This window comes from Myzus persicae, unplaced genomic scaffold (assembly GCF_001856785.1).
Source record: "Myzus persicae strain clone G006 unplaced genomic scaffold, MPER_G0061.0, whole genome shotgun sequence".
NCBI lineage: Eukaryota > Metazoa > Arthropoda > Insecta > Hemiptera > Aphididae > Myzus > Myzus persicae.
This window is the reverse complement of record NW_019101568.1, coordinates 35350-52425: the sequence shown is the minus strand read 5'-3', so window position 1 is coordinate 52425 and position 17076 is coordinate 35350. Positions and strand designations below refer to the sequence as shown.

Here is a 17076-nt window from a genome sequence, read left to right as displayed (position 1 = left end):
GGTTGGTTTTAAATAAAACGCTCGTCTCAGACAATTTTTGAGTTCACCAACCACACGGCGTATTATAATAACATTGTTTAAGAGTAGTTATGGTGTCTGTCAACAACAAAACGTCAACAGTAATATGTGCTTCAAAATATTATTAGCACACTGAAATCATCACGATTATAATAATATATGCTGCACGCGGATCGTTGTCATCGTTGTCGCTGGAAGAACTGAGGTGTATAATAAATTAAATGAACTTAATATATAATACGCGTTAACTGTTTTTTTCCTCAAGTGGTATTTTCCTCGTTTTCATTTCTAAGTCAAGTGCATGCGCTAATTGCTATCCAATTAGCCATGACGGAAACTTGGGACGAGGCCTTACGTATCAAAAATGAGTGTAGTTAAATATTTCAAACACAAGCTGACGGGCAAAAATAGCGTTGAATGAAAACTTTTTTCCTCTCTACGTCTCATTAGGTTTTTGTTTGAATTTTTTTTTTTCATTTTTATTATTAATGATAAATTACTTGAAATTTCCTCAAAAAAAAAAAAAAACAAATAATCACCTACCCAATTTTCAACATAATATATTATATAATACATATTTTGTATCTGTACTTATATTAGTCAATATCTTGAATAACGAAATTATAGGATTGCACCATTTATCAAACAAAAATTTTTAAGTGATTTTTCTTGAGAAAAATAACTCCAATGAATATAATAAGAATATGTGTGTTAAGTATTTTGACAATTTAGTATTTATACAAAAACTATAAGGTGTAAGAAGTAATGATAACATTTATTATTTATGTCATGATGTAACATACAAATACCTACTTAACTTGATACTTTTCACAAAAAATAAAAAACAATTTGTTTAAGAGTACATGAATTATGAATTATGTTTATATTATAGTACCTAGTACCTACTATTCAAAAATCTAATTATTTTAATTGGGGAAATATAAAAACAGTTCTACGAAATATTTTAAATGTAATAAAATTAGGTTTTAAAATCTGTTAAACCTATTACGAAAAAAAGAAAGTGCTTTTATTTATTTTAATATTGAACATTATATTTACCAATTATAATTATTCACAGCTGTTAAATAAAAACAGTATTTATAAATAACACTAAGATTACTTTCTAATATAAAATCCCTATTTAAGTACACCCCAATACAATTCATGCATATTTAATCGTTACGAGAAGTCCTTGAAAACGTAGTATCGTAAAAGAATTGGGTAGTTATGTAGTTTATTTCTGTAAACATCGTTATTATATTTAAGACTTTTTTCAAGCTATAAAAACATATATAAAGCAGTACATTTTAAAATAATATCAATATTTTATATTAATACAGTCTAACAATTAGTATGTGTATTTATCTAATTGTAAACTATGTAAAATTTATTTTCATAATAACTATATTATCTTATGTATTCTTAGTTCAATTCAAAATTGAAATTAAAATTGTTATTTTACAACTAAATATTTTAGTACCCATGTATCATTCTACCGTAACAAATTAAAATTAACTTTAAGACATTATTGTTAAATAAATGCATGGATAAAATGTTATCATTGAATACCAAATATTGAAAAATGTAACAATGTACACAATGTACCAATGCGTAACACCAGCAATAAAATAAAATGAATAAGTTGTATTAAAAAATTGATTTTTTTTTACTAACAAAATACTTTTATAAAATGATTATTTTTTGAGTGACATGATGATATTTCCAAATGTATATATTCATCTTAAATATATTTATTTGTAAATTGAGTTCACATATTATGGGTAATTCTATTTACATAAACATTATATATATATATTGTATAAAACAACATGGGTTTATAGTACTTTACGTATATTATATAATTTTGATTGACCATAATGAGTATAAAGATACGTATCACCCCTAAGCCGTAAAACTGTTACAATACACTTAACACTGTATTCAGCAATGTAGTGTATATTAAGTACTGTCTACATTTAAACATTGCCAACGTACTGAATGATGTGTATTATGACATTTAATAACAGTTATAACAATAAATAAACAGTGTTTATATAGTGGCCTAACAACATCTTTGGTATATGTGTATATGTATATTTAGTTGAGATTTATATGAGTTTGGTTTTGATTTTAAATCATATGTTTTAATCTCTTTCATGATCCCACGCAAATTCACTATAGAATAATATGATCTCCTCGGGGATTATAATTTCCAGTCCAGTAAAATGTATTTTAAACCAATATAGCGTGTATTGCATAATGGTTTTGGATTATAAAATATAGGTGCATAGTCAAGTTTGTTTATAGTTTAAAACAGACACAATAAATTATAGGTAAACCGATATAAAATGACAGATACGGATCAAAAATTATTGTAAATAGGTAACATTTACAAAAATGTAAATAATTTATACATTTGAATGTTTAATAAAAAACATGCTCTATTATTATTTTTATTATTAGTATTATTATTATATCCATGTTAATCTAGACGATAATGATCAATTGTAAGCTAAATTATTTATGAACTTTTAGAAACTAAATTATTTATTATCACCGTAGTTAATACACCTATATACCATGGTACCTATATGTCAAAAGGCAATAAGAATAAATTACATTTTATATTACACACATTTGTACTTAGCTGCATAACAAAGTTACACACAAAATTACTTATTAGTATTAAAATTGAAGTAAATAATTATAATTAACAGATAAATGTATGGCAATTGTCTTTTCGATTGTGCACATATAGAGTACACCTGCATTAAAAAAGGTAATCGTGTTTCTTACGAGTCACTAAAAATTACTCTAACCCTAATTTTCACTATTTAATTGAATATATTTTTATTCTTGTAATTATATGTATTAACATCAAGGCGCGTGGTGGTGTTAAAACGTAATAATCTTAAGCGCATGTAATAATTAAGGACATTTCGTGTAACTGTAGAAAGACACACAATAAAGTAATTAAATATAATACAAACAAAATATACATCTAAACCTTTCCTGGCTTCATACTAAATACCTACTAAAGAATATGAATTTAGAGACCGTGCTATCCCATCTAAAATTAAATCATCTACCGTTCCCAAAGGCTTTCTCTTCTAAACCTCATTTAATAACTTGTTCTAAAGTCCCATTTTAGTCAACGTGCTGCAGCATTTCATACTACCAAATAATAATCTACAACTGATTTGACTAGACTGTTAGAATATGATAACGAAAGTTAAAAATATAAATATAAATATTTATAACTATAATATTCTATTACAGAAAAATATGAAATACATACTGTAAACGTTACAAAAACATATTGAATTTAAACAAAAAAATAATATATAAATAACTAATATAGATAGAGTTTTAATATTAGTTGTAAGAAACAGTATTTTACAATATTGCATTCAACTTTTAAGTCGCGCATTTCATTTATTTATAAATCTCTTGTATATATATTTTTCATATATCAATTTTTAAACAATCTATTAATATTTAACTCAAATTTATATTAGATACCTAATTGATCTAGTGGGTTTTTAGTGCTAATTTTGTATTGATCTATTAAAAGAAGTGTAATATTTAAATTATTTTTAAATAATCGTGTATAAATGATACTAATTTCAAATTACTCATTTATTTTTCAAATTACACATCAGTTACAAAGTGAATGTACTGATATTATAATACTTAAACTAGGTATGTAGCTATTTACCACAGATTATAATAACTAAATTTATTTGGTTATTAAAATGTATACGCTGTACATCAATGAATCTTACGACAAATACAATTAGCCAATACAATAGAACGTCTAGAAAATAGTTTCTCGATGTGTTAGAGTTTCCAAGTTCGCTAAATAGCGGTAAACCAGATTAAGTTGAAAGTTAATGGTTTCAACGACGGCAAGGGAGTAGATGAACTATTATATCTATATTGCGGTTACTGTTTTAGATAGTGTACAAATAAAAATTGATCATTAATGTTTTGTTTGTAACGTCTGAAAAGCATGATGCATGACATGGTGGCGGAGCCTGTATATTATACATAATAATATATTATTATAGTATTTCATACTATGGTAAATTTATACATAGCATTATAAAATTATATAAGTGGATTAATTATGTGTATGACAAAGTGATTAAAGTGATGATTAAACTTCACAACGCCAGTAGCGAAAATCAAACTGTAGAGTATTGTGCTGTATAGTATAAATGTATAATCAGTGGCGTAGTGAGTGTATAGTGACCGTGGTTTCCTATTTTTTTTTCATTGGGTATGTAGTATGTACCATAGGGTATAGGTACTTGGTCAGTGCCGTGGGCTTAATTAAATTAAACCGCAATGGGATAATAGTTAAAACGTATTAAGGTAAACTAAATATTACGTAAAATCTTTATGATTATCCTTCATATAGTACCTATAAGAATCATTCATATTTAAGTTTAAAATGTTTTTTTTTTCTTAAATTAGTTTTTAGTCTGTTCTATGACAGCTCGACAATTATACGATTATAGAACAAAATCTTATAACACAGTGTCTAAAGCAAAATTAAATTCGATTACGGTTTAACTATTTATTGTAATGTTTATGATATGGGTATATGTGTATAACAATATATTGCATCGTTCACAAGAATACAAGATGACAATAAACCATTTTAGTTTGAAACTCATTTATATATACAAAAAAAAAAAGAAAATGGTAATCTTGGTACCTCGTGAAGGACTTAAAAACAACTTCAAGTCATAGGAATAAAATAGTGTAAAATTGGTATGGGCATTTGGTTTTTACGTTTTGAAGCCAAAAACATTATTCAACATTAAATTGTAACTTGACTTTGATTGAGACGGGACCTATATTATATCCACAGGTATTGTAAACAAAATTGAAAGCAGAAGCGAAATAAGTGGAAAGTATATGGGATTTGTATGTTTGGGTAGAATAAAAGTGAAAGCGTATGAGTTTAATAACACGGAGATTTATGTGGAATGAAAGAGATGTGAAAAGTTGCATAATAAGGTAGAAAAATCCAGAGGGATATAAAAGTGAACTAAAAAGAATGAAAGAGCTCAAAAGATAATAATGTGGCAGTGTACTAATAATTCTAGGCATTGATACTTTTATTAAGTATAATTGTATGCAAGGTTTAAAATATTACAATGTAAAATGTATTGTTAATATTTAGTTGAATTAATATTACCAGTATCATAGGTGGTATAAATATAATACATTACCAAATTATTTATCTAATTAATTATTATACGTACCTAATATAAATATTATAGTGTATTGGTTATTTAAACTATCTAAAGATTGAATACTCCTAACAAAAATAATCAAAACAGTTAGAATGAGAAACAATAAACAAACGTTCAGTTTATAATTACATTTATTTGAAATTTAATGTTTTGTTTAAGAAAAAAAAACTTAAATAATTAGAGAAGACCACAAAAATAAAATAACAAACACAAAATAAAAGTAATAAATAAATTGTTAAGTTGAAATGGTAACTGAAGTTATAAGGTTTAACATGACAGCATACAAACTTAATAATTGACAATTTACTTATAGTTAGAGACAACATTATAAAAAAAAAAAAACAGCAAATATTTTTTCGGATGAACAACATTAATACAATTAAAAGTCAATATAACTATTTATAAGTAATATGTAGTTTTCAAGGACCGAATAGTCAACTATGGGCTATGTCACATGATAATTCTAACAAATGTTTATGAAAAACGAAAGGACAAACATTATTCTAGACATGTTTTAGAAAATAAAAATGCACTTGTTCCTTTATATGTGTCTTTTGCACGTAAAGAAAATAGACATTCTAGAATGGTCGTGAATTGGATTCTAAAGTTTTACAACTAGACTACATTGGATTGGCAGTTCTGCGAATAGGATTTTCGTACCTTTATTTCTTCAACATATAAGTAATATAGCTTCATAATATTTCTATAATACGATTTAGTATATGAGTAAACTAATATCAAAAAATTAAAATAGGTTTAAATATCAAATTTTAAATTTAAAAGATACATTTATAGATTACATCATAGATTAATAACCATGTATATAATGTATATAATAATTATAGTTATAAATATCGAAACAATTGCTGGTTGCACCTATATATCAGTTATTTTAGTTACATAAATCGATAATTACTGTAGTGACTTTAGAATTAGAAAATAAATCAGTTCATGCGAATACTTTCTGTGAATTATTCATTTTCCTTAAAAACTTATTTGGTATAGTTAGTAATAATAATAAATAAATTTAGTCTAAAAATATTCAAAGACGTTCAATATTTTATTGGATAATAAACGAATTTATAGTAGAAATCTTCTTTGACTTTTGAGAAAACCAATTTTGAAAGTATAACATTTGATATTTTGTTATGAAATATTATTATGGTTCATACCTACTACTCTTTCTCGCCACAGTAATTATACACTGCAATATGTTGAAAATGAAGAGTTGTTTGTAAATTATATTTCAAATTTAGTTTTAATAATTATATACATATATATTTTAAATACCTAATATCTTCGTGCACGCCAAACAATTTAAAGAACATTCATTCATTCATAGTTATAAAAATAAAGGAATTTGTATCATTGAAGCACTTTATATTTAAACGAATAACACGGCAATACCTATGATGCACCTGCAGATTAGAAAAAACGGCACTCAGCCCAGAAATGGTATTAAGTTAAAACGTTTATTGCATAAATTACGTTATATGTGATATCTAAAAGTTGAACCTATGCCTCACGTCCATAATATTATATAGATTATAATGGCATTATATTATTATATTTTGTGTATTACACGGGTATTGTTATTCAGCAGACTGTACAACTCGAATGTAATCGTATTTTTTTTTTACTCGCAGAACTCAGCATAAATGCATAATACACAGGTACCTACTATAATATATTGTGTAAAATGTTCATTCGGAAAACGTATTAACTAACGTAAAAATTCTAATATTTATGATAATCACAATAATATTATAAGTAAGTATAAGAATAAGTATAAGTAGTTTTTTACGTATAACCTACGTTTTTTATGGAATATGAGGAAACAACAATGCAATAATGGCGAGGACCAACAATCACGGATCAATGTTATAAACCAAATCATTACCAATTTTTGGATATTCCGAGCTCCATTAAAATTGTATTTCAAATTTAATAAATTATTTTGCTCTATATGAATATTATACTACGGTCAAAATAGGGCTGTCTATTTATTTATTTATTTATTTTTTTTTTGATAGTATAAATTATTATTTTATAAGTATTACAGTAGGCAATATTTTTTAAAAATATTTGAGGTTAAGAGCAAAATAAAATGTTTTTCTGTATATTATATTATACGACGTATGACTCTAGAAATAAGTACACGGTAGTGTACTGATGTGTAAACATAGTAACATTGCTCCCAAATCATCATTTTTATGAATATCAAAGCTATATTATGACCATTTCTGATATTGTTTATTTTCTTGTACAGTTATTTTCTGCTAATGGAGTTCAACAAAATAAAAAAATAATAATTTATATAAATTAAATACAGTCGTTGTTCCGCACTTGACATTGACTGTCACTCTATGTTATTCTTTTAAAATGAATACTAAAACTTATTTTTTGTTCAAAGTGTCAAGACAACAGCTCAAATATTGTGTTCCCCTTGGGGTTGGTCATCTCTCTAAAACAAAACGAAATAGTATAGTTACTTATTCAGAGCTCAAATTAACAAACTTGCCTGTCTTTTACCTTACAATATAACGTATCGAAAAAAACAAAATAAAATTGTCAAACACTAAATTCTATAAAAAAAATGTATTATTAGAAGCCTTTCAACTGACCTACATACAGACAATGTTTTGATAACAATTGGATCAAACACATCATGTCTCAATAACATAAAATATTATATAAATATATTTTAATAAATATTTTAATACTAAATTCATCTTCTAAATTATCTCAAAATTCAAAATTACATAAAATCAGCACATAATCTATATATTTACAGCTAAAAATTATTTTTCTAGTCTCTTTCAAAATTATAATACCGAATTCTAAACTGATGCTGAAAATATTACTAGGTATCAAAAAATAACCTACCCCAATATTTATAAAAATAAAATTCATAGTTTTGCAATCAAACTTTTAGCGAACAAAAAAAATCTGCCTAATTAATTCGTAAAATGTCTACAAAACATTCGATCTGAATAAATGTTGGTCCAATTAGTATATTTATGTGGATCTATTAAATGAGTAAAATATCATGATACAGCAAATGTTTTATTATTAACTGATCTGTACGGACTCGTAAAACTTGAATTATAATACAATTATTAATGTAATAATCAATATTGACGAGCGACGATCAGGTTCAGTGAAAATAAAAATAAAAATTATAGTGTACATTTGTTTTCTTATACACTAATAGTGCCTAAGTGCATGCGTAACAACTATTACAATATATTGACAGTCAAATCAATCAGGCTGTTTCAAATATTTTATAACTCTACCGGGTAGGTTTGATTAGGATCAGGTTGTATAAAAGTCGTACATAACTAGTAACTACCTCGATAGCCTATTGGCAGACGTAAAACCCATAAGTGGTTTGTTGTCTTAAACTATTATGAGCTGGGCGATGAATGTATTTTATTTTAATTCCGTTTAAAATTTATCAATTTCAGTGTCCGCAGTGAACGGGCCGTGGTTAAACGTATCAAAAGTTAACCGTTTACACATGGGCGCATATCTGTGCATAGCGTCTAACGGAATTCCACCGTCAGTCAGCAAACGCATCATGCTCATCATACAATGTGAGTGAAACTAATTAACCACCGTAGGTATGTCCGCACACAAACACACACACACGCGCACAACGTTCAACGGCGGCGTACAATGTAAACATATCATACGGAGTGTTTACGGGTTAACTGAACAAACTTTGAGAATGATCTCATTTTTATGTGAATGGAATCGAAAACCCATTTCGATTTGTACAACAGTACCTACGCGATTTTCAACGGTAGCATTGCCGCAGCTTTAATTAGTTTGTGACTGCAGATAAGTTCTCGTAATGTGTTGATATTTTAGCGAAAAACGGATTCTTCTAAAATACTTCTTGTGAGGCCACTCTGATGGGCGTTAAGAAAAACTAAGAAACTGTATGATGCATATCGATATAACTATATATGTACAAAGCTTTCTCGTACGACCATATTCTCGTCTTGTATTTAGTTTCAATCGTCATATATATGAAATTCAATTAAACGGCTGTCATAATAGCACCTTTTAAAATCATGATTTCACATTACTTAATCCCACATTCGTAAATCGCGAAACAGGTGTTCGATTCCAGACTAACGTGACAACGTTTTCATAGCTTTTATAGAAAACCCCCAAACACCCTGTATTAGCTACTCTGTGTGTGGGTATGTATGTGTGTGTGTGTATGTTTTGCCTGCAGTAAGCGAGTAACAATGTATATGGTGGTAAATATTATTATTCCACGATTTTCCGTCAGGATTATTGGATTTCATAATAATTTATAATTTTTTTTTGTGTGCTTGTGGTTTTTTTCTTCTTTTTTTTCAACAGTCCCTCCCATGATATGGATACAAAATCAGCTCGTCGGTGCACAAGAAGGTCAATCGGTCACTTTGGAATGTACGTCCGAAGCGTATCCCAAATCAATCGATTACTGGACAAAAGATAAAACGACCATCATATCAAACGGTTAGTATATGTATATAATAGAAAACATTGTACACTTAAGTACGCGTATAGACTGATAAGCATTAGGCATCACCTACCTATATAATATTATGTGTATTATTGTATACGTTTTCTTGTTGTTTGGAATCCATCATCTACGTTTGCGAAAGAATTATTTCCATAATGAAATAGACACCTATAATATATTATATAATAGATATTGTTCATATTGATTGAATAACATTAAGACGTGTAGAATTGTGCTAGTCTGCTGCAGTTAGCACTACAATACGGTTTTGATTTTCATCGGATTTTAAATTGGGCGCAAAAGGTGGACCTCGAATAATACAGCTCCGACCGTGGTGTGCCGACCAAAACGGTACCCGTAATAAATATTATTATGAATACCAGAATACCTACACCGGTGTGGGTACGACTGTTTGCAAACGAAATAAGTGTACAACTAAATCGTTTCCGACGTTATTATAATAGACAATGATATCGCAAGGAAAGTATATAGGTACAATTATATTGCATTATGATTTATCCTGAAAGGACATTAATATCCATTAAAATGTTATTATTTTATAATACGTGAACGAATATATAATATTATATAGTGGGTACGTATTCTAAATATTTAAGTATCAAGTATAATTTTGTCAATATGCATCAATGAAATATAGAACATATTTAATAATTACGTCATTAACTTAAATATAATACAATATTAATACTATAATTATTATAATATATTGTATTACCATCACCAATACTATATAATATTAAAGTTAGCTCTATTTATGCATGTCTTGGTAAGTCTAATGAAACATGAAATGATCATTTATTATTAAAAATATATTCATTTCCACTATATAAAATACAAGATAAATTATGTAGTTTAATAATTAAAATGTAAAAACTACGTGAATCGATAAAAAATAATAATTGAAAAAACATTTCATCATTTATTAAAGGAAAAACAGTTTTCTTTTAATTTATTATGATTCATTAAATAATATAAAAGCATATTAAGATCACTGATGTGTAAAATAAAGGTGTACATAAATATTATAAATTAAATTTAAATACTAAACTGACAGTTTATTGCTGATTAAATTGAATTTAATCGATAAAAATTGTTTAAGACTGCCATATTCTTTCCTACAAATAAACGTACACGATGACAGAAGGTTCACAATTATAGAATATTTGCTTATCCGTAATAAATACAATACAACACTTTTGAATCTATTCTATATCAACAGCAAACTCAAATATGACTAAAAAATATTTTTTTTAAATTATTGTAAATGTACATGGCTTGTCACCACAGTTGGTGAAATCTATTATGATAATAATTAAAAAATATAATATAATTTAATACCTATATGAATAATAGTATTGTATAAATAAAAAATATAATATTTTGGACTTATAAATAATAATAATAAATTACATTGAATGATTACCAACATATTACAATACCTGTCATTAAAGATTTAAATCTTAAAGTTATGCTCATATTTTATTATCTATTTATATGACTATATATTTAAGAATCTAATTTGATTTTGGAGACGAAGGAAACCGGTTTTGAACAATCATTATAATAATAATGATAATTAACTAATTACCAATTATTTTCATATATTCACTGATAATGATGTCTGTTTCTTTTTTTTATTTTATAATCGTTGTATTATTTGTATAGCCAAAAAATAGTCTTATGTTTTTAAATTAAATTATAAAAAAATAATTTCTTCCGGAGGAAGGTCGGGCAGCTAGTATTAGATGTAATGTCAAAATCAGATTGTAGGTATCTATACGTTAAGAACCTGAATTCGTTGACAGGTACTGCTCTTTCTTACGTTGCAGGTATAGTATTTCTCCTTCCGGTTACTGTTTTACCATTTTCAATTATATTATCAGATTGGAAAAACATAATTTCATTGTCACCTGATCACCGTTGTTATAGAGTAACTACGTACAATCAATTACAGATGCACAAATAATATATTCTACTCCAACTCTCAGAGTATCAACTGAGTAGTTTTTTAATATTATTGTTAAAATATAACTATAATGTTAAGCTTCAATCACGTGACAACTGCAATGTGTTGGTGATTTGGTAATATAATTGGAAATTCCAATAGATTATAACTTAACCTAACATAGATTATTACTGTTATTTATTATATAATTGTTTAGTTGTAGCGATTGATAGAAAATTTTCAGTCTTGTCCGTGTCTATTGCCTCCCACACAAAGTATATACACGATTATGACGAGCAGCGAAAGTGCATTTTTCGTGCAACTTCCAGACTATGAGTGGTGACACCTGTAATGTTCCATTGTGCAGCGGAAACATACTGGTTTAGTCCGAACAACATGACTAGCAAATCAATCGAAATATTACCATAATGATTAATGGGTTGTCCGCAAAATTTTTTCAATTTATTTCGAGGGAGAAACGACCCTAGTGCTCATTTCTGAATAATTCTTAACTTGAAGTTTTGATAAAGGGATTAAGCTTTCTCTCGAAGAAGCAAATGTTGGAATGTCTTCACATTGTTATTATGATTATTATTTTGTTTACAAGTTGTTCGCGTACTCGCCGTGTTAGCATCCGATAGTTAACGATCGCATCATATTATATTTTTAGTGCTCGCCTATCATAACGACATTACAAATACTAATATACGGAATTTTTCAGGAACCAAATACCACACAGATCTGCAGGACAACGCATACAAAACGCACATGAAACTGACGATAATATCGGTAACGTTGTCCGATTACGGCACGTACCAGTGTGTTTCGAAAAACTCGTTGGGCGACACAGACGGCACTATTAAGCTTTACGGTAGGTTCATGCAGATTAATATGTACGTATACCTAGATTATTATCATAATTTTTACTGTGAAAAGAAAAATGCATGCATACAAAACGAATATACATCCATTTAACATGCTCAACTTAACTTTTAAATAGATTTGAATACTATATCATAATTTAAAATATGTGTGCATAGTAAATAAATTCTTTACTTTTGCTGATTTTCTTCGTGTAATTAGGTCTCGGATATATACAAAGTGATTCAAAATGTATTCTACAGCCATTTTATCACATACATTTTTAAAATAGTGAAAAATATAAAATACAAAAGGTTTTTGATTTAGAAGCACCCCATCTATTATGATTTCATAATTTTATAATTGTTTACAATATTAAAGGGGGTTTCGGGGAGTCAACTTTAGAAATTCAAATGGAAACCTTTTTTTAAATAGCCCTCAAGCATAGAGTTTTGCATTAAGTTATGCTGTTCATGCACAACAACTTTCTAAAAATGTCTTCACATTATGTTTTTGCAAAACAAGTATAGGTTCCAATTTCATTTTCTAAAGTCAATTTCCCGAAACCCCCCTGAAATAATTTAAACAATTATAAAATTATGAAATCATAATAGATGTTTCTAAATCAAAAAACTGTTGTACCTATTATACATTTTTTTCTATTTTTATTATTGATATGATAAAAAGGCTGTAACATCAATTTTGAATTACCTGTAAATAATAACTGTACTTCAAAATAAATTAAATTCCTTTAATATTTCATTAAAAAAATATAGTACAATACTTATCGTAATTTAATTAAGTATATTGTTTTGCTATAAATTATTTAACAACCTATTAATTTCGTAATACATAGATTTTATACAAATCATTTTGTAAACAAATTATTGTTAGAAAAATAACTAAATATTTAATCACATTGTAATATTATAAAATGGCTTACACTTCATGAACATTTTAAAAATGAATATGAATAATATGAATATATTAATATTTTGTATCACCATGCAATTAAAAAAAAAATGATCAATATTTTGAATAATAGAGATTAATTTGTTTAAAAACAAACTCATTAGTTTATATATTATCATAACATCGTAACAAATAAATTATTTAATACTTAATTACGTTCGAGTCCTATATAAGTGAATAGCCTACTATAATATTTACAGTACACTCAGAGAACGATATTTTTTTAAATATAATTTTTCTATAGGTATCGAGTTGATGTCTTATGAAAAGTGTAATAGACAATAGTACGCAAAATTACTAAAAAAGATTTTAAAGGAGCTTAAAATATTGAACATTTAAGTCATTCAATATATTTTATAATTTATGTAGGGAAACCGTAAACCAGTATTTTCATCATCAATGAAGTGTGTTCTAGACTTCTAGTCTTATAATAAACATAATATTATAATGTGACTTATATGTGCTATTATTATATGGCCAATATGGTCACCACTCAACTAAAGTTTTTAAAATGCCAACTGATCATTAATTATAATTTAAAAGTCTTACAATTATTAAATACATATTATGTTAGGTATATATTTAGGCTTTTAGAACCGACAGCTATATATTTTACATATTAATATATTATATTATATAGTGACGGTTAGAAAATCAATATAAAAGAATAATACTGAAATCTCTTACACATTTTTTTATTTTCAATAAATGTTATGTATTTGTATACACGCAGTATGGATGAATAAAATGTTGATAATATAATTAAATTAACGATAAATAAATTAGCCAGTACTGCACTGGAGGTTAAAACACAATTTTGTGAAACCTCAAATTATATATTCATACAATTTATACCAGATGTATTTATTATTGATGAACATCAATTTAGTACACATTTGTTCTCTTAATATTATGATACCATGGTCCATGACAACTATATGAATAACAATCATAATATTATAAGGTCCTAAAAACATATAAAATGAGTCACTAGTATAAAATTATAATCTCGTTTTAAATAAATAATACATATTAATATGGAAACCGGTATTACCAATAAATTTTATTTAGGTGAATCCAATCATACGCCTTACGCGCCAACATCAGAAAACCTATACAAACCATTAACAATATTATATAATATTATAAATAGTTATAATAATGACGTTAAAAAGATTTCAGGTACAGCTAGGTATAATATAATTCTCGAAATTACTACAGTATTGACTACCTTTATGAAATCCTGCTCGAAACAAGGGAATCTGCACTAGATGTATGCATATAAAATGTATAATTTCGGACAGCATCTTTGAGTCAGATTCTGGAGAAAATTAATGGTTTGGAAACTTAATATTTACAAATCGTATAAACATCGCTTAACTGTATACCCGTGGACTGCAGAAAAAAACGATGTAGTACGAGACCCTAGCCAAATATGTCAACCCTAGATAGGTACTTAAATCGTTCGGTGAACAATATAATGTAAAAAATATATAATTATTGCTTAAGTATAGCTTTCGAATCACCTGTTCTGTAATAATAATAATAATATTAATAATATTCTTAAAACAGTTTGTTGATACTTTAGTAGGCACTAGGTACTTAAATATATTGTCTCCGTTGAATGAAGTAATATTTCCAAGCACAAGTTTTTTTCCTGTGATAGTCAAGCCGTCTGTTGTAAGGACTATAATATTTCGTGTTGTGCCAAAGTCTTAAAATGTTTTTTCTTATCCGTTTATAGATTTTTACAATACAACCGTATTTTCGTTATTTTTTCCGAAAGTATACATTTATTGACAGTGATAACTTTAACGTTCATGTCGAACACATAATAGTTAGATACATGTGATATGATACTGATATCTACCTACTCTATTCACAATCCTGCAGTGATAAGCTATCTACGCTATATCTCATATTATATTTCTTTGCGACTTTGAGTACATTGTATGCTGTAGATCTATTCACTTTGTATTTTACAATCCAGCAGTAAGTATATAATTCATCGAGTTATAGGTATTATAATCAAACGAGTAATTTGTTTTCAACTCGTTTGAGACTTGAGTAATATTAAATCACTGTGCAGGCATACGTGCCCCATAACAAACACAAACATAATAATTATTATAATTTGTTCCTAATTATAGTCTTAATTTTAATTTTTTACAATCGATCATTATCATAATACTCATAGATCAAAATTAGTGACAAAAAAACAGATTACGACTAGAAACAGACGTGTTTATTAGGAAAATAAATATCACAGTTATAATTAGTTGTTACAGGTACCTGATATTATACCAAATCCCCCCCTCCGCCCTCACAATAACTTTCTAACTCAGTTTATAATATTTGATAGTATGTATACTACATTATTAAGCCTTTGAAAAATCACTATCATATTAGTTATTGGAGAGTCTCGATATAGTATTGTGTTCAGTATTTTTTAGTTTACGTACACTAGATTAAATTTAATAATGAACTAAAATAATTAAATGTTTAAAATCGTGTTTTTTGAAAAATCCGAGGCATTTGATTCATAAAACTAGTTTATGTAAATATTTTAAAAGTCGAATTCTTAATGTCCTTAAAGTACTAACAGTTATGTGAGCTTTAAAGTTTTGTCAAGTGGCGTGTAAGGAAATGTATAAGTTTATAGGTGGGTGGATTTGAACAATACGGCGAGACGTCCTATACGTTTACTCGTACACATACATGCGTACATACAATTAAAACTGGATAAGTGTCAAAAACGAGTTTACGCTAATTAATAATATTATAATTTCCTTGTAAATAATGTTTGTTTTCATATTTTCATTATAATGCAGCCGTGCCTAAGCCGACGACGACAACAACGACCACCACTACGACCACTACGACCACTACGAGCACAACTACCACGACTACGGTGCCCACTTCGGTGACCGGTGGCTGGTGGACGACTGAGATGCCTAAAAAATCGTCGAAATTCGGCGGAAAGGGTATAAAAAAAGAAACAAACGATTTATAAAATAACTCAAACCCACACCCTTATTTCTTTTCATACCTACGCACATTTTGCACGCTCGACTCGTACTAACGCGATTTGTGTTATTTGTGAGCTCACTACTATACGTTTATGATAAATATAAATCGCATTGAACCCATATAATACGAGTAGTGAGTGCCTACTTATAAGGTATCAAAAATAGTCCCTTTCCGATCGCACCGTAAGAATAAATTATATGCTTATGCAATATGGTGTACTTGGTTATGATTTTATTTTTTTTCTGAAAATGGAAGATTTTTATTTATCATTCAAATATTACAGTTGGAGATGTTTAACTTATTAATACATTAATATATAATACAAATAATTGATAACATTTTATTTATAACAATAATAGTTATTATTATTATTATTATTATTATTTCAATTATGGATTAAATATTCTAAATAGTCCTCGACTACCCGAATCGGTAGGCGA

General features: G+C 27.2%; 1 protein-coding gene across 1 annotated transcript in view; it reads left to right on the top strand.

Moving 5' to 3' along the window:
* The window catches only part of LOC111029603 (neurotrimin-like), a 146287-nt gene that overhangs the window by 117449 nt on the left and 11762 nt on the right, over positions 1 to 17076 (top strand). The window contains exons 5-8 of the mRNA XM_022308665.1: positions 8753 to 8881; positions 9663 to 9800; positions 12495 to 12644; positions 16438 to 16590. Of these exons, the coding sequence (XP_022164357.1) occupies positions 8753 to 8881; positions 9663 to 9800; positions 12495 to 12644; positions 16438 to 16590 (570 nt within the window). The remainder of the gene's footprint in view (positions 1 to 8752; positions 8882 to 9662; positions 9801 to 12494; positions 12645 to 16437; positions 16591 to 17076) is intronic.